General features: G+C 50.1%; 2 protein-coding genes across 3 annotated transcripts in view; one reads left to right on the top strand and one right to left on the bottom strand.

Moving 5' to 3' along the window:
* The window catches only part of GABRB3 (gamma-aminobutyric acid type A receptor subunit beta3), a 230,266-nt gene extending 223,487 nt beyond the window's left edge, over nucleotides 1-6,779 (bottom strand). For both annotated transcript variants that reach the window (XM_045196638.2, XM_053913233.1), the window contains exon 1: nucleotides 6,458-6,779. In XM_045196638.2, coding sequence (XP_045052573.1) covers nucleotides 6,458-6,555 — 98 coding nt within the window. In that variant the 5' untranslated portion in view covers nucleotides 6,556-6,779. The remainder of the gene's footprint in view (nucleotides 1-6,457) is intronic.
* The window catches only part of GABRA5 (gamma-aminobutyric acid type A receptor subunit alpha5), a 57,814-nt gene extending 41,738 nt beyond the window's left edge, over nucleotides 1-16,076 (top strand). Inside the window, exons 6-9 of the mRNA XM_024561767.4 lie at nucleotides 4,351-4,494; nucleotides 7,102-7,254; nucleotides 9,144-9,355; nucleotides 14,847-16,076. Coding sequence (XP_024417535.1) covers nucleotides 4,351-4,494; nucleotides 7,102-7,254; nucleotides 9,144-9,355; nucleotides 14,847-15,149 — 812 coding nt within the window. The 3' untranslated portion in view covers nucleotides 15,150-16,076. The remainder of the gene's footprint in view (nucleotides 1-4,350; nucleotides 4,495-7,101; nucleotides 7,255-9,143; nucleotides 9,356-14,846) is intronic.
* Nucleotides 16,077-21,122: the final 5,046 nt, after the last annotated feature.

Raw genomic sequence — 21,122 nt, 5'->3', positions numbered from 1 at the left:
GCGTGACACGAATACCCCTCAACACCCCCCACCCCGGCAGTGTGAGTTAGGTGTAGCAGCCACGGTGTCTGACCAATCGCAGGAACGGGTCTGATCTATTCCCTCCCATGTCATGCCTCACTAATAGGCAGATAAATATCAGAATCACCTCCCTAATTCTCACAGATAGGACCCCAGCCCCGCCAATGGGGCCTTTGTTCAGGGTCAGGGGGCACTGGTTTTGGGGAGAGAGCTGAGTATCAGACTTCTAGCAAAAAAAAAAAAAGATACAACTTCTTTGACTGAGATTTCATCTTACAAGACTTTGGCGTTGGTCTCATTCTATATCGGCTAGAAATGCCTGAGGAACTCACCTGTTCTATCCATAGTGATGCTATCTGCTAGGAATGCCTGGGGTGCTTGCGTGGGCCCATAGTCCTCCCAGTAGCACCCTGCGCGCCCCCCACCATCACCTCCCCGACTGACCTGAGACAATGTTGTGGCTGGATCAGTCCTTGTGGGTCTTGTGATGACATCTCACATGCAACCATCAGGGACCTCTGAATAAACAAGGGTTATCGCTCACACGTCCTAGAGGGTGCAGGGCCCTCCCGGGGCCTCACAGCGAGGTTACAGGCAGAGAACCTGGGAGTCTGTCTTCACTGGGGTCGAGGCTGGGGTACCTAGTGTTCTCCAGGCCCACTCCTTATTGGCAAATGGAAAACATAAGAGCCAGAATCGGGGAAAAGTGGGGTCACTGATGCTATCAGTCATCAGGCTTCTAAAAGGGGCACTTTGTGGGTGGGGCGGCCTGGCCCCTCACCTAGCTGTGTAGCGAGTCACTGCGTCACACACAGCTGGCGACGTGTTTCCCCCAGATGGATGTCTTAGAAACAGACACCCGGGCAATCAAAGCACCTTGTCAGGTGCTCACAGTACAGAGACCCCGATACCGGGGAAGACAGGGCACTACCGTAGATGGCGTGTGTCCTCAGTCTATAATCTCTCGATCGGTTTTGGTTGCAATAGCAGCCTCATCAGCGGCTTTTAGGGAAGCTTAACCAGCTGGGGTCCCGACATGCGCAGGGAGGGCCAGAGGATGAGCAGGCAGAAGGCACAGGGGGACCTCGCTGTGCTCCAGCTGTGGGTGTTTCCTAAAGTCTCTTATGACGGAGCCAGTGAAACCAGGAGAGAGCCGAGCACCCAGCCGAGAGCAGCCCCGTGCGTGAGGGGAACGTTCTTGGCCCCGGCACACCCAGCCCGGAAATGGGTGGGGGGGCTGTGTGATGACTTAGGTGCCCACACAGCAAACCTCATGGATGAAATGCGATTGGATGCTTATGTGTGAAAATATCTACAGAAGTCAGATCCTGGAGGTTGAGGCCCTAAGGCTGGAAGAGGATGTGTTTGTTCCAACTTTGACATTGGCGTGGGTTGTGCCAAGGACCTCTGAACAGAGGAGGGCCTTTGAAATAGGATGCAGACAGATAAAAAACGATACATCTGACTCGTTAAAATTAGTGTTTATCAAAAAAGGGGAAAAAATGAGCAAAGCAAAATCGCCACAGACTTGAAGGAGGTATTTGCACCAGACAGTCAAAAAGTGCGTATCAGAAAATGTAAAGAAAACATGAATGATATGGATAAAAACAGTTAAACTGATTTCACAGAGAAGACACAGGCAAAGCCAAAAACTACTTTGGTTAGTGACTCCTTCCGGGAAGGTAGAATACGAAGCAAACAATGAGACAATTATAAAATTCAGAGGACCGCCTTGTGGGTGGAAGAGCAGGTTGCAGTGAGTTGTGTGCCGAGAGCATTGAAGGTTCTGGCATTTTCCTCCATATTAAGCTCAGCGTTTCCTACCTACATGCTTGCTTTCTTAAAAGTATGGATACTTTTTTGCACCTAAAGCAAGACTAAGGCAAAGAAACATCTACACTGCTTCTTCTTTTTTTTTTAATCTTCACCAGAGGACATGCTCACTGATTTTAGAGAGAGGGGAAGGAAGGGAGGGAGGGAGAAACATTGACTGGTTGCTTCGTACACCCTGATGGGGGACTGACCCTGCAGGCTAGGCATGTGCCCTGACCGGGAATCGAACTCACAGCCTTTCAGTTTATGGGAGGATGCTCCAATCCACTGAGCTACACTAGTCAGGAGCCTACTCTTCTGGCTTCTACCTGTCTCAAGAGGCAACTGTAACAGATGAGCCCATTAGATCCTCAAAACAAGCCAGGCCAGGGCCCCATCTCTCCTAAGGAGCCCCTCTTGCCCAGGTGCCACATCCCGCGAGGTCCCCTGGGCACTCCCCATCCATCAAAGGCAGCCCGTTCCCTGTGTCCTTCCAGTAGGGTGGCCGCTTCTCTGGTGGCTCTCCTGTTCCCTCCTCACCGTCTCAGACTCGACACCCCAGGGAACCCTAGGAAGTCACCCTGTTCTCTCCACCGACACTCCCTGTTCAGGTGACCTCCCAGCAGCGCCTCAGGTGACATCTGTATGCTGGGACCTTTCTCCGGAACTCCTGACTTGCACCCTCTGTGTGCTCAGCATCCCCGGGTGGGCCCCGCATAGGCCTCTCCACTCGGGATGCGTCAACACCCGAACTGCTGGCTTGTCACCAGTCAGGTCCTTCCCAGGTCTGTGCCATCCTTATTAGCACAAGGGACCCTCCCAGCTGCCCGGCCAGGCTGCGTTCTTCCTCTCGCGGCTCGCGATGGGTGTTCCCGGTAAAACGCACCCCGATCTCTGTTCTCTGTTTCCAGCATCTCTCGTCTGGAGCATTTTCACTTTGTCCTAAGCAGTTCCGTTTCTGTGCCTTTCCCACCTACTTTCTGTTCTCCCCCCCCAGCCAGAGCGGCCCATTCACAGAGTGTTAGACTATGCCACGTGTTTGCTTAACCCCCCGTGTCTCCTAGGCTAGCTCACCATAAAAGTCAAAGGCTTTAACGTGGCCCCAGGCCCGGTTTTGTCTGGTCTTTGCCTCTGCTCTCCGCCCGGGGCCGCCACAGCGCCCCCTGGCTACCCCTCGGCAATTGCAGGCACACTGGGCACCTGCAGTTCCCTCTCTGCCACGTTCACTTTCCTAACAGCGCGGGACCAGCTCTTGCTCTGTCTCAGGTCCCCTAAGTGAGGCCTTCCCAGACTCCCCGCTTTTAAAATTGTGACGCTTTTCTCTTTCCAGCTCTCATTTCTCCATAGCGCTTCCTACACCTCACTCGTTACACGTCTTATGCTTGTCTGCCTCTTCTAGGAGGCAGACTGCCGACTCTGTTCTCCATCTGCCCGTTTTAGTTGTCTGTTGCTGCCCCAAGAAGTCCTCACAAACTCAGCACCTACGAGAACACATTTATGGTGGTCATCGCTTTATAGTGTATTAAGTCGTTACACTGTACGCCTTCAATATATACGATACCGCGAGCCAATTATATCCCAGTAAAGCTGGAAAAAGCAAACCAATAAAACAGCAGATTCATTATCCCACAGTTTGGTGGGAAGAAATGCAGCGGGGCCTGGTTTCTCTGCTGTGGGTGTCACAGGGCCAACATCTGGTGTCAGCGGGGTGCAGAATGTTCTCTGTTTGGAAGGACTCTGATTATATCAAGCCGCCTGGGATAATGCAGCCCAATCTCCCGATTTTAGGGCATGCGGCGTTAATTCCATCTGCATGGGGCCTTTTGCCATGCACCCTGACGTTCCCAGGCGTGACCCCAGGGCGCGAAGGTCCTGCCCGCCAGGCCACCTTCCCACCAGGACAGCAGGGTGGCTGCTGCAGGTGGCCTGGATGGCAGCGGATGCCATCCGAGCTGCTCCTGGGGCTGCAGGCATGATGTCATTGTGCACCCCGGGTGCCCACGAAGGAGGTGCTGTTACCCCCTTCCCATTCTACAGGTGGGAAAACCGAGGCATAGGGCATAAGTGACTTGCCGGGTGCCAAAGAGCTGGGGGATCCCCAGGCACTGGGGTCTCAGAGCCCCTGCAATAGCGTCCCCCAAAAAATACACCCCAGGAAATCCTGGGTACTGGTTTCTGAGCACTGGTATTTCAGAAATGGAAACACTTGAATAGTGGGGGCTCTGCCCTGGTCGGACCACGCTGCACACTCTTTTTTTAAAGAAATCCTCACCTGAGGATATGTTTATTGATTTTTAGAGAGAGAGGAAGGGACAGAGAAATGTCTATGTGAGAGAAACAGCGATCGGTTGATGACTGGGGATCGAACCCGCAACCTTTCGGGGTACAGGGCGACGCCCCAACCAGTGGAGCCGCTTTACCATTGAACTTGGACTTTGGGACATCTCTCTTGCTCCTAGGCTTGTGCCAGGTTTCCAGTGACACCACGTTTATGCCGCTTTCTGTTCCCCCACACAGACGCGTACCCGAACTCCGAAGTCGTCTACGTCTGGACCAATGACACCACCAAGTCAGTGGTGGTAGCGGAGGACGGCTCCAGGCTGAACCAGTACCACCTGATGGGGCAGACGGTGGGCACGGAGAACATTAGCACCAGCACGGGTGAGGCCTGGCGCATGCGGGACGTGCCCTCGGGGGAGCTTGGGCGGAGCCCGCCCGTCCTGTCCCACCTGCGCCCGCTCTCCTTGGAGATCTGGGCACAGCTGTGGGTCAGCGCTGGCAGCCAGCAGCCGCCGGAGTCAGGCTCCCTCCTGGCAGCTGCACTCAGAGACATCAGCTGCAGCAGTGGCGTTAGGGGACATGCCAGGCACTAACCGGCGATGCAATGACCCCCCAAATGCACAGGCCCCGGTGAGCACTGACCCTGCCTGAGGCCACGCAGACTCGCTTATGTAACACAGCCCCTGCCCTGAGACACACAAGGGACAGGTAGCCCGTGTCCTGCAAATACTCCCGATTCCCTGCCCTCCCACCTCCCACTGAGAACATTTCAGAAAAGACGTCCCTGGGGTTGAATTTTGGAAAGCACAGTCAAGTAGCCAGAAATAGCCCAGGCCTTACAAGTAGCAGGTCCTCTCACTCCCACACATGTGGGGCTGACCTGAGAGGCGTACAGGAGCCATACCTATTGCTTCACCTGGCGCAAAATGGGTGGGTGTCCCCAGGAATGAATGCTTTCCCCTTCCTCAGGCTGCAAGGGGTGTCTGCAGACACCTCCTGGCCACACGAGGCCCAGTGGCAGCAGTCAGGGTCACAAAGTGTGGCTGTGGGCAGGGCAGGACTCAGAGCCTCCAGGCGGCTGAGGAGAAAAGGGCAACAGGGTGGAGTGAGCCCTGATTGCAGCAGGAGCTCTAATCCCCAGAGGACACCCTCAGGGGAGCCCCTGGTCAGCACCCCACTTTCTCAGCACTGCCAACCCCAGGGGCGGCAGAAAGCACGTAGGCCTATATTCCTACCTACTATCACTGGACGTCCTGGGGACAGGTGAGATCCTGGCAGGTACTGGGGGGACAGGACAGCAGCCTCACCTTGTGGTTAGCATGCTTAGTGCAAAAGAAGAGGAAACAGGTGCTATGTTATGGGAATCAGGGAAAAGGTGGCCAGGCAGAAATGCGGGGGGGGGGGGGGGGGGGGGGAGGGGGGGAAGAATTGTGATGCTAATGGACAATGCAGCTGTTTGGAGCTGTCTCATCTAGTCTTGCGCAATGTTGTAAATGAGGTTCCCGCCTCTATTTGCGTTCTGAAAAGATGGTCTTTGCTTTGTGACGTTATCTGATGTGGCTCCAGTCAGTTCAAAAATAAAACAAAGCAGAAAGAAAAACACCAACGAAGAATTTTTAAAGTAGGGTAATAATTTCAAACTGTCCTGCAGAGAAGCAGAAAAGCATGTCCCCTGAGCTCAGGTGTTACAGAGAGGGAACGGGATCTGCTCGTGGCTCCTACACAGGCTCACCCCCTTTCTGTGTCCCTGTTTGTATTTTCGTCTGGGAGGGACAGACGGAGCCTGGGTCCCTGTCACCTGCTCTCACCTGCCGGGAGGCTGCAGGTGGGAGGGTGGCGGGCCTGTGCCCTGCCGCAGCTGGTCACAAAGCGCTGCAGAGAGCTGCTGTATCCTTCTCTGTCAGGGGGCAGATTTTACCCCCTGTGGTCTTAATGTTTCCATCCACCTCTGGCGTTTGGCGTGCTGTGACCAAAGGCACTCAGGGACAGGCGCTCAGCTGGCCCTGCTGAGCGCCAGGCCTCCATTCCAACCGCAGGCGTGGGAGCTGGGTTATTAGCAGCGTCAAAAGCCCCAACTCTGCCCACCAGCCGGTGGAGCACCCCCCAGAGAGGGTGCCACGTGGGGTCTGCTTTCCTGCTGCAAAGCCCCTTGTGCCTCCTTCAAGTTCAGCCACACCATGTATTCCTTACTGTTCAGCCAAAGGCCTCTTGTCCTTTGATCAACTGAGCTGTGCCCCCACTTCTCAAAGCACCTCCCGGGGAGGTGCACTTGCGGGGGATGGCAACTAAGCCTCTGGCTCGAAGCCCTTTAAAACACAGCCGCCCCCGCCCCCGGGCTCCTTACCAGTTCACCGTCAGCGCGGCATCGTTCTCGGCAATGAACGGGAGGTCCCCGCTGGCCTCCCACACGGCCAGGCAAATGCAGAGGAGGCGCTGGGGCATCGCCAAGGCAGAGGGCCCGAGGTCCCTGCAGGCGGTGGGGAGAGCGCAGCCGCGGGGACTCAGGCCTCCAGAAGCTGCTGTTTGCCGTCACCCTAGCCCAGCAGGAGCCTGTGGGGGGTGGTCGCCCCCAGCTCCTTGGAGCCCCGCCCCCTGGCTGGGAAACAGGGCGAGACCCCTCCACACACCACAGGGCTCTGTGGCGTCCCCAGTTCTCTTTGCGGAGAGGCTAAACTCTGAATTCCGACGGCGCCCGCGCCAGCGGGAGGGCGGAGGGGCACAGATTGCGAGGGGGGATTAGGAAGGCACTGAAATCTGATTTTCCCAGGAAAAGCACCCGCGCGCAAAGGCTCTTCAGAGGCTGGAGGTCAAAGGACGTAAACAATAGTGGCCATATAGAAATCCACGCGTGCCCATCCTGTCCTTGGCCCAAACCACACAAATACTTGAGCAGGGCCCGGGACTCAGGACACAAGCTGGGAGCCTTGGGCGTGGGGATGGCCGGAATTCGGGGGGCCGGGCTGACGGCGCTCCTGGGCTTATTTGCAGGTGAATACACCATTATGACGGCTCATTTCCACCTGAAGAGGAAGATCGGGTACTTTGTCATCCAGACCTACCTCCCGTGCATAATGACCGTGATCTTGTCGCAGGTCTCCTTCTGGCTGAACCGGGAGTCCGTCCCGGCCAGGACCGTGTTCGGTGAGTGTCCCCCAGCTGGGCCTGGGCCGGTGTTCTGTGACTGATGCTGACCACGCCCGGCGACAACAGGTTCCCTTCTGTGACCTGAAACCGAAGGAGCCATTAGGAAGAATCCAGTGTGAAAGGATTAGGGTTTAGGATGGCTCTCTGAGCCCGGCTTCAGGGGATAATGGTCCGCTTCGTCATTGTTTCTGTTTTCAAAAGCCTTCCACGGGGAGCCTTTTTCTGAGGTTGGAAATTGCCCACAATTTGTCTTATGTGACATTTTGCCGCAGTATTTTTAGAGGCCTCACAAAGGCCAACTTTGTGCGTTGTATGTTATCGGGCAGTTCTCTGTGAAATGTGCAGGTCACTTTAAAGTTAACCCCGGGCCCTGGCTGGGTAGTTCAGTGGTTAGAGTGTCGTCCAGCTACTCCAAGGTTGTGGGTTCGATTCCCAGCCAGGGCACATACAGGAATCAACCAATGAATGTATCGATAAGTGGAACAACAAATCAATGTGTGTGCCTCTCTCTCTCAAGTCAATTTTTAAAAATGTATAAAGTTGACCCCCAAGTGGCAATCAATAGTAATGAATTATATAGGTAATATCGTACATTATATATGCCTAAACCTACATGCCTATTGCACACATGTGTACTTGATATGTACCCCCACACACATATGGCAAGAAGCCAGACTGACATCATCTGACGTTGCCTCTAACCTTGAACCGCTCTATCCTCGAATTCGAGGAGCGAAACTGAAGGCACTTTTGCAGGTGACCCGTGGTAATGGAGACGCTCATGTCTTCCTTAACTGAAAAGCTCAGTTCAGGCCTCAGCTCTTCGTATGGCGCCATGTCTTCCAAAGAAAGAAGTGCAATGACCTGTATTTTAGGGGGATGCTCCCCTAGCATGGTCCCAGGTGTGGCCCAAGGTGTTCCTATGGGACCACCTCTCTAGCTGCAACCTTGCCCTTGGCTTCACTTGCCTTGCCCAGTGTAGCCAGCCTCAGGAATGTTTCCGGGAGGTGTGCAGCTCCCCATGCCACCCCACCCCAACCTCAGGCTCTTTAGGGGGATATTAGTAGGCAGGCATGGGACAAAAATAGTGGAAAATGCTGTCTCCTCTTAGAGGTTCTCAATGCACATTAGGATGGTAGAGACCCAGGAAGATGCAAGAAGCTCGCTCGTTCAAGGTCAAGCACAGAACACGTCCCCCAGAACAGGGACTAAGTGGATTTTAAGAAAAGTCAGAGATGCCTACAGATTCGTCATTAAGCATTCATTCCCTGCCCAGCACTCTGTCATACTGGGTGGCGACTCAGCTGCTCTGAACACCAGCGACGTTATACTTGTTTGGTGCTGTCAACCTAAGAAACTTCCAAACCTGTAAGAATTTGTATGAATTTATTGGAGCCAAACTAACAGAGTTGCCCGGAAGCAAAGTCTCAGGGGATTGAGGAAATGCCGCAGACAACGGCAGTTTTGCACCTTATTTTATTTTTTATATTTTTTGAAGATTTTCTTTATTTACTTTTAGAGCAAAGGGAAGGAAAGGAGAAAGAGAGGGAGAGGAACATTAATGTGTGGTTGCCTCTCATGTGCCCCATACACCCACTACTGGGGACCTGCAACCCAGGCATGTACCCTGACTGGGAATGGAACTGGCGACCCTTTGGTTCACAGGCCGGCGCTCGATCCACTGAGCCACACCAGCCAGGGCAGCAATATTTTAAACGATATGAGCATGTTAAGTGTTATGGGAACCACTGAGTGGGAGGGAGGTCTGGGTTAGGGATAAAATGACCAGCACCTTTCCTGTCCTTGTCTGTTGTGCTCAGGGTGTCCCACTGTGTCTGGGCCCCGGCACTGATCCCTGTTTCTGCGGTCCCCGCCCCCATCCCCAGGGGTGACCACGGTGCTGACGATGACCACACTCAGCATCAGCGCCCGGAACTCGCTGCCCAAGGTGGCCTATGCCACCGCCATGGACTGGTTCATCGCCGTGTGCTATGCCTTCGTGTTCTCCGCGCTCATTGAGTTCGCCACGGTCAACTACTTCACTAAGAGAGGCTGGGCCTGGGACGGCAAGAAAGCCTCGGAAGCTGCCAAGATCAAGGTACCAACTCATGTCCTCCCCTCTCCCTTCTTTCCACTTCCCTTCGCTGAGAAAACGTGCCTGATTCTACGTTCAAATATAAAACCAGGTGTGTCTTCTCCCTACCTCCCTGCCCCCAACAAGTGACCCTTCCTTCATACCAAGGCCCTTGCAAAGTGTTACTTAACCACGGCTCCTATTTCCAGTTCATTTTGAATCGCCAGCTTTGTTCCAGAGAAAGCTCGGGGGACCATCTGAATGTTCTTCTCAGGCCTTTTGCCTTTTGCTGAAATACCTCCTGCCTGGTCAGGACCACGGGTCCAGTTTTCAGTTGTACAGTCCAGTCTTCTGCTCCTTCTCTGCCCCTTGGCTGCATGGTGTGTTCTCTGAAGGAGGCTTATGGTCGTGCGGAGAGGGTATGACTCACCGGGGAGGGCACCTCAGCAGAGGACCCCAGTTCCACCAACTGGGTTCCCCTAACAGCGCACAGGCACTACCATGGGAAACGTCACTCTGTTCAAAATAATCAAATGTCCTGTATGTAGAGCTTAACAGGTTCCTGCATCTAAGGACTATTTCAAGCTAAAAGGTTGCACGACATCCCAAGCCAGCCAGGTCCTTTCGGAGGTGACAGTAACACCCACGGAAGAGAAATAAAATTGCTGATTATCGCATGCCTGAAACAAACACCGTATTTTGCTGTGTATAATGTGCACTTTTTGCCCAAGTTTTTGAAGGGGAAATAAGGATGCGCATTATACATGGATAGTGCTAATTCCATATCTATATACATGTTTTTAAATCTTTCATTTATGCTTAGGCGTTAAAAGTGTAACTCTAGAAAGCCATAACGATATCCGTATGCAAAATAATACCACCGAATATGATCATCAGGTTTGTTTCCAAATATAAATAAATACAAAATTGAATTAAAAAAATGAAAACGAAAGATTTTTTTCCCTGAAAGTTCGGGCCAAAAATGTGGGTGCACAGTATACACGGTAAAATACGAGTGAGCTCAGTTTTGGCTCTGAGAGGGGAGCAGACCAGAGTTATGTGGGTGGATGGGGAAGTCAGACGTCAGGGGTCCTTAGCAAAGTCTGCCTGCAGGGTGTCCTGGAAGTGTCCTGCGTGCGTCCTCAGGGCCCCAGCCAGCACCACACACCGGTGCTGGCAGCCCAGGACACTCGTTTTTGTTGGGGCCACTCAGCTCTGACCTGACGCCCCGATGCTGGGTTTTGCATTTACCACGGCCATTTCCTTCCCTGTGGAAGGAAACGCTGACTGGCCGCCGCCCATCCCATCATATCCTTGCTGCCTCTAAGCACCAGCGCCCCCTGCGCGCCTAGGTCTCAGACCCGAAGATCGACTTCCCAAGTCCCACGCCCCCTGTTGGAGGAAGTCCCAATGGGACCCCTCCTGTGCCGTTTCCAGAACAAGGAATGGGGGAAGCGAATCTTGACAAGTTGAAAGCTTCGGAGTGGGTGTGTTTTGGAGGCAGGGAGCCGGGAGTGAGCTAACTGCAGTGGACGCTGGTGGGGAGCTGGGATAACATTTGTGGAAGCAGGCCATCCTCGGACTGTGGGGATTCTTGCCCGGGGGCATCAGGCCTTGATCCTGGGGACAGAGGGAGCCATGGAGGATGGGTGTGCAAGAAGAACGAGAGGGGACTCTGGGGGAGAGGGGCACCCAATACCAGTGCCCTGTTATTGGGAGGCCCGTGTTTACTAAAGGCCTGGGTGGTGGGTGGCGGAGCGATGGCGGATGGGAGGCAGCCACGTCTGAAGTAGGTCACCAGCTTCAGTCTGGGAATCCCTGGGCCAATGGAGCGCTCTAAAAGGTTGTCACACGGGCTGGCCGTCACTGGCAGCCACCGGCGTCCCACTCAGCACTGCCGTGGGCACCACTTGCCTCAGGTCTGAATGGAGATCCGCAGAGAGGGGGCCGTGGTGATGGTGACTTGGGTTGTCTGATTTGGAACAGGGCTGCTCTGGCAGAGTAAGCAGCGGATCTCAGTAAATCGCAGGAAACTGCAGGATTAAGTGTCGCTCTCCAGGAGGCATGGCACTGGGGTTCCCACCCCATGGGGCGGAGGGCTCCATGCTGGTAGACATCCTAGACAGGCACATCAGCGGGTAGATGCGTGGCGCACTCAAGGGAGCGTGCATGGTGGTAGCCGAAGCGCAGAGCATTGGAGAGGTAGACTGGTGCCCCTGTTACCTGCTGGGATCTCCAGAATCAAACGCCATGTCTGACATTGGGGTGCAAGGTAGACTTGAGGAATGCGCACCTATGAAAGGACAACGAGGAAGCGAGAGTCACTAGAGGGAAGGAGTTGAGGTTCACCCTGAGGAGCCTCAACTGGAGACCATATGCTAGCCGCCGTGCCTGGGGGACCCGGCCACACCTCCAGGACCCCGACATCCATGTGGCTCTGTGTGACTGTCCACCAAGCAAAACACAGGCTGTGAGGACAGATCACCCTCTTCCAAAGCACCCACTCGTTTCCTGCTTACATGGAGAGGTGACAGCCGCCCTGGCAGGCGGCTCCGTTGGTTGGAGCATTGTCCTGTACACCAAAAGAGTGTGGGTTCGATTCCCGGTCAGGGCACCTACCTAGGTTTAGGGTTCAGTGCCTGGTGGGTGCTCATACAGGAGGCAACTGATCAATTTTTCTCTCTCTTTCATGGATGTTTCTCTCTCTCTCTCTCTCTCTCTCTCTCTCTCCTCCTTCCTCCCTCCCTCTGTCCCTTCCTCTCTAGATAAAAGATGTCCATGGGTGAGGATAAAAAAGAATAAATGAAAGCCATTCAAAGCAGTAGGCTGCTGGCCAGCTATGTTCATGGGCTCCTTCTAGGAGATTCTGGCGGAGCCTCAGTATGTCTGAGGAAGGGTCCCGGGTCCCTGCTCCGGCCTGGGGACTGTCCCTGCCTCCCTCCCCGTGTCCCCTCGGCCCTCTGGCTCCTGCAGCTGATACCACGTGTGCTCCCCTTGTCTTCCCACCTGCCCTACTCTCTTCCTTTCTGCTTTGTGTTTTCTCCTAGTTTTAACGGTGATTTCTTTGCTTTTCTCTCTTTTTAAAACAACAGTCACCACGCTGTACATTACATCCCAGGACACGTTTATTTGTGACTGGACGTTTGCCCCTGAGGGCCCGTTCACGCGTTTGCAGGCCCCCACTCCCCACTCCGGCAACCACCGACCTGCTTCTCCGTGTCTGCGAGCTTGTTCTTGTCTTTTTGGTTTGTTTTGCTTTTTAGATTCCACTTATAAATGATATTGTACAGGGTTTGTCTTTCTGTCTGGCTTACTTGACTTAGTATAATGCCAGATGGTGGAATCTGCTTATTTTTTTTATCCTCACCCAGGGACGTGCTTATTGATTTTCAGAGAGAGGGAAAGGGGAGGAGGGAGAGAGAGAGAGACACGTCAGTGTGAGAGAGAAACATCGATCGGGTGCCTCTCTCACGCGTCCCAATGGGAGGCTGAACCCACAACCTAGGTATGTGCCTTGATGGGGAATCGAACTGGCAACGTTTCTGTTTACCAAATGATGCTCCAACCAACTGAGCTATACTGGCCAGGGCAGGATCTGCTTACTTTTTACAGCTGAGTGATATCTCATTGTATACATGAGGTCTGTCCGGAAGATATCCAGCCATGTAATATGAAAAACAGAGGTTATTGAAGAAGATACAAGATACAAGAAACGTTGTACATAGGACAAGGATACCTCAGTCCCCTTCAAAGTAGGCACCTTGGGACATAGTTCTCCCAATCGCCATCAGCTGCCCCGTCGTATTTTCCTGAATCTCATCAATAGTCTGAAATCCCTTCTCTCTGAAAGGTGATTTTAGTTTTGGGAAAAGCCAGAAGTCACAGAGGGTGCCAAATCTGGGCTGTAGGGGGGCTGAGTCACCTGGGTGATTTGATGTTTCACCAAAACTCTCTGCACGAGACGTGATGCGTGAGCAGGCACATTGTCACGATGAAGCTGCTGGTCACCAGTTGCCCATCGCTGCGGCCTTCTGAGTCATCTGAATGGTTTCTGTGGAGGAACGTTCAAGCTTCCTGCAAAATTGGATGCAGATTCATTGCTCTCCTCGCTCAGTCATTTTGAATGTGACGGCCGCACAGTACACATGCTCACTCATTGCCATCTACCGCCCCCACTGACTAGTACGGTGAAATCGTCATTGTTCGCGCATGCGCATTCCAGTCCACTCACCTTGGCTGCCGGGTTACCTTGATGTCAGACAAACCATTCTCATTGTATTAGCAATGGCTGGACTTCGTCGGGACACACCTCATATGTACCACTTTTCTTTATCCATCCATCAGCTGACGGACGGGTAGGTTGGTACCATGCCTTGGCTTATTGTGACTGATGCTGCAATGAACTTGGGGGTGCAGATATTTTTTTTCCAAGACACTAAGAGCATGTTCTTTCATTCACTCTCCTGCGCCTTCCAAATTTGCTGTAAGGAGATTGTATTACTGTGACAAGGGAACAGAATTTTTTCGACATGTCATCATGCAGATTTCCAAACATCCAGCAATGTTCAAAGAATTTCACAGTGAAAACCTGTCTGCCATTAACATTTTGTTCTCTGTATCATTGCCATCTGTCATCTGGCTTTGTGTCGATCATCCATCCATGCATTCATACATCCATCCACCTGGCCCCAACCCATCTGTCATCCCTCTTAAGTGCTGATACGGTTCAGAGTACCGTATTTGCCGTATATAATGCGCACCCATGTTTTTGGCCCCAACTTTCAGGAAAAGTATCTTTCATTTCCATTTTTTAAATTCAATTATTCATTTATTTATATCTAGAGACGAACCCAATGATCATATTCCAGGGTAGTATTTTGCATACAGACATCATTATCGCTTTCTAGAGTTACACGTTTCACACCAAAGCTCAAATAAAAGAATTAAAAACATTTATAGATACGGAATTAGTGCTATCCATGTATAACGCACATCCTTATTTTTCCCTCAAAAATTTGGGCAGAAAAGTGCACACTATACATGGCAAAATATGGCCCATCTCAGAGGTCGGTGCGTTCCCCTGCAAAATACTTCAGCATGCAGATCATTAGCTGGAGTGTAATTCCTGCTTAGTGTTGACTCATTGAAAGCAGACTGTTCCTGGTGTGAAATGGACACACGCTAAGGGTTCACTTGCAGGGTTTTAATAATATGTCCACCTGTGGAACCCGGTCCCTATCACAATAGAGACCAGCCCCAGCACTCCGGCCAGGTCCCATACCCACTGCCGCAACGGTAACCACTATTGCAATTTTCCCCTACAAGTAACATGATCTGTGGTAGAACTTCACCTCCAAGACCAGATACCTGGGGTTGTGGGCTTCCAAGCCTGTGGGGTCTGCCCTGGGCCAGAGCTAAGCCGGTGGTTCTTTCTCTCTTTACAGATAAACCTTTAGCAATAAGCTGCCAGTTGCCTGCAGGGGGCATGCCCTTACGTTCTTATTATGTTTTGCAGAAGAAGCAGCGGGAACTCATACTAAATAAGTCCACAAACGCTTACACCACTGGGAAGATGACCCATCCTCCCAACATCCCAAAGGAGCAGACCCCAGCCGGGACTGCCAACACCTCCTCAGTCGCAGTAAATCCTCCCGAAGATAAGACCCCCGAAAGCAAAAAGACTTACAACAGCATCAGCAAGATCGACAAAATGTCCCGAATTGTATTCCCAGTCCTCTTTGGCACTTTCAACTTGGTTTACTGGGCAACGTATTTGAATAGGGAACCGGTGATTAAAGGGGCCGCGTCTCCAAAATGATGTGTGGCACCCACAACCTCCAAGAGAGCCATCTTCCCATGGAGTATGACCCTGGGGGGGGAGGTAGGGGACTGAGCTCAAAGAGACTTCCCATTCATGGGCACTATCAGGAAATTTTTGCATGTTTAATAATCTGTACAAATACGATTGCCTTGATGTTTCTACATATAACGTCAGACGTTTCAAAGATGTCACATTGATAAACAAAACAAAGAACTTTCTAGAAAACCAGAAAGGCTCTGACACTCAGATGCTCAGTAGCTGACCTTGATAGTTTACAAACAAGATAAGTATATTTTTAACTGTTCCAAGGGTTACCTACCGGTGTTTTTTATACTTCCAATGTCATTTCATACAAAAATTTCCCAGCCAATGAATATTTTATGAAATGCTCCATGGCTCTTCCTTGAGAAACTCTTGCAAGAAACAAAAATCACAAAGAGCACATTTTTCACGAAAAAAGGAAACCGTGAGCATTTATGTACAAAACGAATTGCCTTTGATAATTCTCACTCTTCAGAAATTAGGAAGTGCTGCATGACCTTACTTTAAGAACTAGAATAGGCAACTATTTATGCAGACGCATTGAATGACAGAAACTTATGGTATGTTAGATGAACAGATCAAATATTTCCCCAAGGAAAAAAATTAACTGCTGAAAAAATCTTTTTTTTTTTTTTTTTTGGTGTGTACGGGGACACACTGACTCCCTACTCCCCCTGCCACTGTCCCTACTAACTGAACAGCGACCAAGGACAAAACGCTGTTCACACAAAAAGCGGTGTGACGACAGTTTGGACATTTGTCCCGAGCGTTCAAGTCTGACACTTGGACCACGCCTCGCTGCAACCAGTGTGTGATGCTTCCGTGTGGTGAGAAATTGTAACTGATTTCTTTTCCATCTTATTTCCTTGTACGTATTTCATGACTGACTTATTGCTCTGTTAGCTTTTGTATATGGACCTTCAATGTTCATTAAAAAAGAATAAAAAATGAATTGATCTCATGGATAAATGTCATGGTTTTTAAAAGTTCTTGTTTTGATGGATTCATTTCTTAATACGGAGGATACCTATTATGAAATTGCTTGGGTGGGCACTGGAAATATCATGGGGGGGGCACTTTATAAAGAATAGGATTGCCCTGGCTGGGTGGCTCTGTTGGTTGGAACATCGTTCCATACACCCGAAGGTGGTGGGTTCGATTCCCGGTCAGGGCACGTACCTGGGGTGTGGGGTTTGATCTTGGGTTGCGGTGCATATGGGAGGCAATCGATCAGTGTTTCTCTCTCATCCCTCTTTCTCTCCCTTCTTCTCGCTCTACAATGAAGAAACATATTCTCGAGGGAGAATTAAAAAAAAAGAATATGATTGTCTGACTTCTATGCTATACCCCTGAAACTAATACAAAATAATATTGAGTGTCAACTGTAATTGAAAAATAGACATTTTTAAAAAAGAGAATGACGAAAGGAAAAGAAAAAAGAATTGTTGGCGAGGGTCCGTAGGCAAAACCACAAGCTTTTACCTTGTCATGTAAATACAGACAACTGCACGGTGAAGTTCCAGGGGTCTGTTGCTGGAGCCCCAGCAGGGGGCGCTCCCCACGTGGGTGCGTGCTGTGGGCCAGCTGACCGCTGGGCCCTTGCTGCATGCCCGCCTTTTGGTTTTCGCTGTTTGTGATCTGTCATGCTGAGCACTGCGTTTGGACCGTCCACTTGCTGTTGGAGGAAGTTCCCAGGAGCAACGTAGGTGGAAGGTACACTTTCCACCCCCTCTGAGACTCATTTGGAATCATCCGAGGGAGATTATGACCGTTAGCCAACTATGGACGTGAGGCCTGCCTCCCTGGACCCTTAATGGGACATCTTTCTTTAAAGCTGCCCACCCTCCCGGTGTGTGGTGGGCCCAGACCCGCGTGTGCGCGCGCACAGGTGGTGTGTTTCACCTTGAATAACCGCGTCAATGCCCTTGGCATCCGTTCACTGAAAACTTCAGGGGTTGGTCCTGGAAAGCCTTTCTCCAGGATTCAAGGTCATTTACCACATTTATCAGGGTAGTGGCAGGGATTGACAGAACCCACGTGTCTCCAAAAGACAGGTGTGTTTTTTGCTAGCTGGTGGTTACAGGGGCAGAGATATTTCACTGCTCCTTCTATGCCTGGTTTCAGGGCGCCACACGTGGAAGGAAGGGTGGAAGACAACAGGAAAGGATCGTAGATCTTCACACGGATGCATTTCTCTACTACAAATGCTGCATTGTGGGTGGAATAACGTGTGCTTTGTCAAGTATCAGCCTAAAATCTGCCTAAGCAAAAGGCAGACCTGAGACTCGATATGAAACACGCGTTTTCATCGACTGCTTAGTGACATTTCTCCGACGCAGTCTTTACCGTTTCGCTTTGCATTGACGTTTGGAGAAAAATATATAACGTAAGTTACTTCTAAGGGACTACACTTATAAACACTCATCTGAAACGTCTTAGTCCTAATAGAAAATGATGTCTTCCGTATCCGGTTGCCGTAATTGTCTTGACAAGCTCTCGGTTTGGTTAGCAGGAAGTCCTGGAAGATCTGCTGAGTGAATTTGGCACTCGCTTCCGCATCGACGTGCTGCTTGAGCTCAAATCCGATGCCCATTTTGCCCAAATGATGACATTTTTCTGCTCTCTGATTTTTGTATTGGAGATTTTTCAGTGTTTGGTATTTTTAATGAACACAAAATAATCACCTTGGGGAAAATGATAACAAGGCAAGAAAGAAAACGTTTAAAAATAATTACAAATTACTGTGCCCTACTTTTAGAACTGTGGTATTTAAATGTATCTCTTTTGACATGACCATAAATAGCCAGAATATTCTAATAAGTCAGCAATCAGCACTCTGTAATTCTGAGGAATCTAGCTGTGTTTCTATCTGGGGCAAGCTTTGGCTAAAGTTGGCCCAAATGCATGTATACAATCAAATGCTTCTACATAACTATCAAAGTTAAATTGGTACAGCAAATACCCCTGCTGAAGATTCATCAGGAGTTGGTAAATCTTCTAACCTACTTGTTCACACCTTAGAGATAGTTTTCTATGTCTCCTGTGGAGCAAGCGACAGGGGAAGGGTACAGCAAGTTAGAAATCTCTACTTTACAAATAGGATACTGAACCCCAATCCACTGATTGGCTGAGATCGTGTCCCACATTAGGAGAAAATGCAGGCAAAGCTTTCAGTTCTCATAGTTATTAACTGTGGACTCATAGCACCATGCCGTTGCTTTCAGACGGAAGCTGATTTTGAACAAGTATAGGACCTAAAATGAAAATCTGGTTTCAAGCCGGGTTGAATGATTACATGGGGTTCGGCACAAATAACGCCCCCCCTTTTTTATTACCAAATCATAAGCATATCATTCTGTAACATAACCATATCGCACTCAAGCACACCATAGGACATTTTAGATGAGATGTTCACGTTAGAACTATAAATGATCACACCCACATAGTACGACCCTGTAGTCCACACTCAAGCAGGCGTTCCTTCCGCCGGACTCGCTATGTTAAGAATGCCCCAGAGATTTTTTTCCCCTCTGACAGCATGACCTTTAAGTCTGTTGCTTCTTCTGTATAATAATCTGTGATTCTGGGATAGAAGCAACTCTCGCGATGGAATGGACCTGTCAGGGTGGCCCTCGCCCCTCTCCCCTTCTTCATCAGAGAGAGAGAAAAGGAGGTGGGGAGGGAAGGAGGGGGAGCAGAAGAAGGCGGGGAGCAGGGAGGAGAGAGAAGCACCAAGGCCAAGTGTCTTGGTGCGATCTCTCCTTCCAATTACAGATGTAAATGGTCATGTTGGCCGAGTTGGGCGAGATTCACGATGATGAGATCGGGTCATCAATCACCCTTAGCCCCCATTGTAAGAAACAGCTTCAAATAGAAAAGAACTCTGTTTAAAAATCGGAAATGCCGTAGCTCTCTCCACAAAAGCAGTTTTAAATATTGAAAAAAATTAATCTCGATGTCTGCTTTATAACACGGATGCACGTGAGGCAATCACGGCCGCCAGCAAACATGCCAAGGATTTGAATTCGAGTAAAACTCTGATCTTCGCAATTAGTTGCTACGTCTGCAGCAATGCAAGACGATGTTTTTGAAGTGCGTCAGAAGGTTCATTTCATCTCAGATTTGCGTGATTATCTTTGTGTCGCTGTCATTTTCAATAGACTCTCTCAACCCCCAAATCAGATAATCGGTGGCTTATTTGGAAATGGGCATGGATTCATTAGGGAAATACGTGATTCAAAAATACTAGATTTTTCCCCTAACATGAAGGTCTAAGAAGTAGGCTTCCTTAGCTTTTCTGAGTTCCGATTGAAAGACAAAAGCAGAGATGGGATGCTGTGTCTTATAACGTATGACTTTAGAAAGGAAAACGTGACATGAGCTCGAACTGAGTTAATACGCTAATTGCAGTTCATTTATTCTACCTTCTTCCTGTTGCTACCCCTGTCTCCATAGCAGCCAGCGTATTCCTGGCCAATGACAGGTGGCCAGTGAATGGGAACTGATGCAGGGGGTGGGTCTTGGAAACTGGGTAGACTGGACGTGAGGGAACCTCTTTGCGTAGGGGTAGTGGTTTCCCACCCAAAGGTATTTTCTTAAAAGTCCATAAATAACATTTTTCAGGGTCTTTTTTTTATAAACCCATCCAAATTCGCCATCACAATGCTTAGGGACACACTGCTGTGTGGTGACAACTATTTATGGATTTTTAGAGAGAAGGAGGGAGAGAGAGAGAAACACTGATTTGTTGTTCCACTTATGGATGCACTCATTGGTGGATTCTTGTATGTGCCCCGACCAGGGATCGAACCTGCAATCTTGGTGTATCTGGACGTCACTCTAACCAACCGAACTACCTGAACAGGGCCGTGACCATATAATTTATTATCCAGAGGTGGAGGAGTCCTCAGTAAACTCTCCCTTCAAAAATCAATGACAACATTGGCAAGATGATCAAAAGCAACCACTTGAGAACTCTGGCCATGTAACCAAAGGCAAACAATACATTAGAAGTGTTTATTGAAAAAGAGCAGCTGAACCTCAGAACAGTGAGCTCCATGACATTGTAACTTAGGGATACCCCCCATCTCCCCACTAGCTCCCGGGCCCATGACCATGAAGCCCAGCAGACTCGCGATCAAAGAGACTATAGCCCCGCACATGGGTACGTGGCCCAGCATAACCTGAAGCTCCTAAAGCGCCCCAACAAAGTAGATTGATTTCCACACTATTATATCTGAGCACAGGATGCAATGTAGCTACATAGAGAGAATGAGTGAAGACTGCATTTACTGGTATAGAGTGATTTCCAAGCTACGTTATTGAGAAACTTAAAGAAGCACTATGCGAAAAGTTGTATATAGCGTGCGATGTAAAAAAGGGGGACCCTGGCCCTTGTGGCTCAGTTGGTTGGGGTTGAAGCATCATCCCATACAGCAGAAGGTTGTGAGTTCGATCCCCAGTCAGGGCACATGATGAGGTTGCAAGTTGGAGCCCTGGTCGGGCCACATATGGGAGGCAACCGATCGGCCTATCTCTCTCTGTCTCTCTCGCCCTTCCTTTCTGCCTAAAATCCATAAAACCAGATCCTCAGGTGAGGATTAAAAAATACTCATTGGGGACAGGCTCAGAGGAGTTGGGAGTCAGCTTGAAGAAGCTCTTACTGCTCCCATCTTGTATAATGTGAGAGTAACAATAAGTAATAACAGTAACGGATTAAAATACACTGCATAAAGCAAGAAACCGTGAGTCCGTACAGAAGTAATAATAGAGGAAGAGATAAAGTGCTTCTTTACAGTACATGCCAACTCATACATGTAGGGGAAACAGCATTAGAAAATCATCATTTTACAATCGGCAGGCAATAATCACCTATGCAAACTAAGAGGAAGTTAGTTAAATATTCTCAAAGAATTTTTTATTTTATTT

Source organism: Desmodus rotundus, chromosome 10, assembly GCF_022682495.2.
Source record: "Desmodus rotundus isolate HL8 chromosome 10, HLdesRot8A.1, whole genome shotgun sequence".
Taxonomy (NCBI): Eukaryota; Metazoa; Chordata; class Mammalia; order Chiroptera; family Phyllostomidae; genus Desmodus; species Desmodus rotundus.
This window is presented reverse-complemented; position numbering and strand designations above follow the sequence as displayed.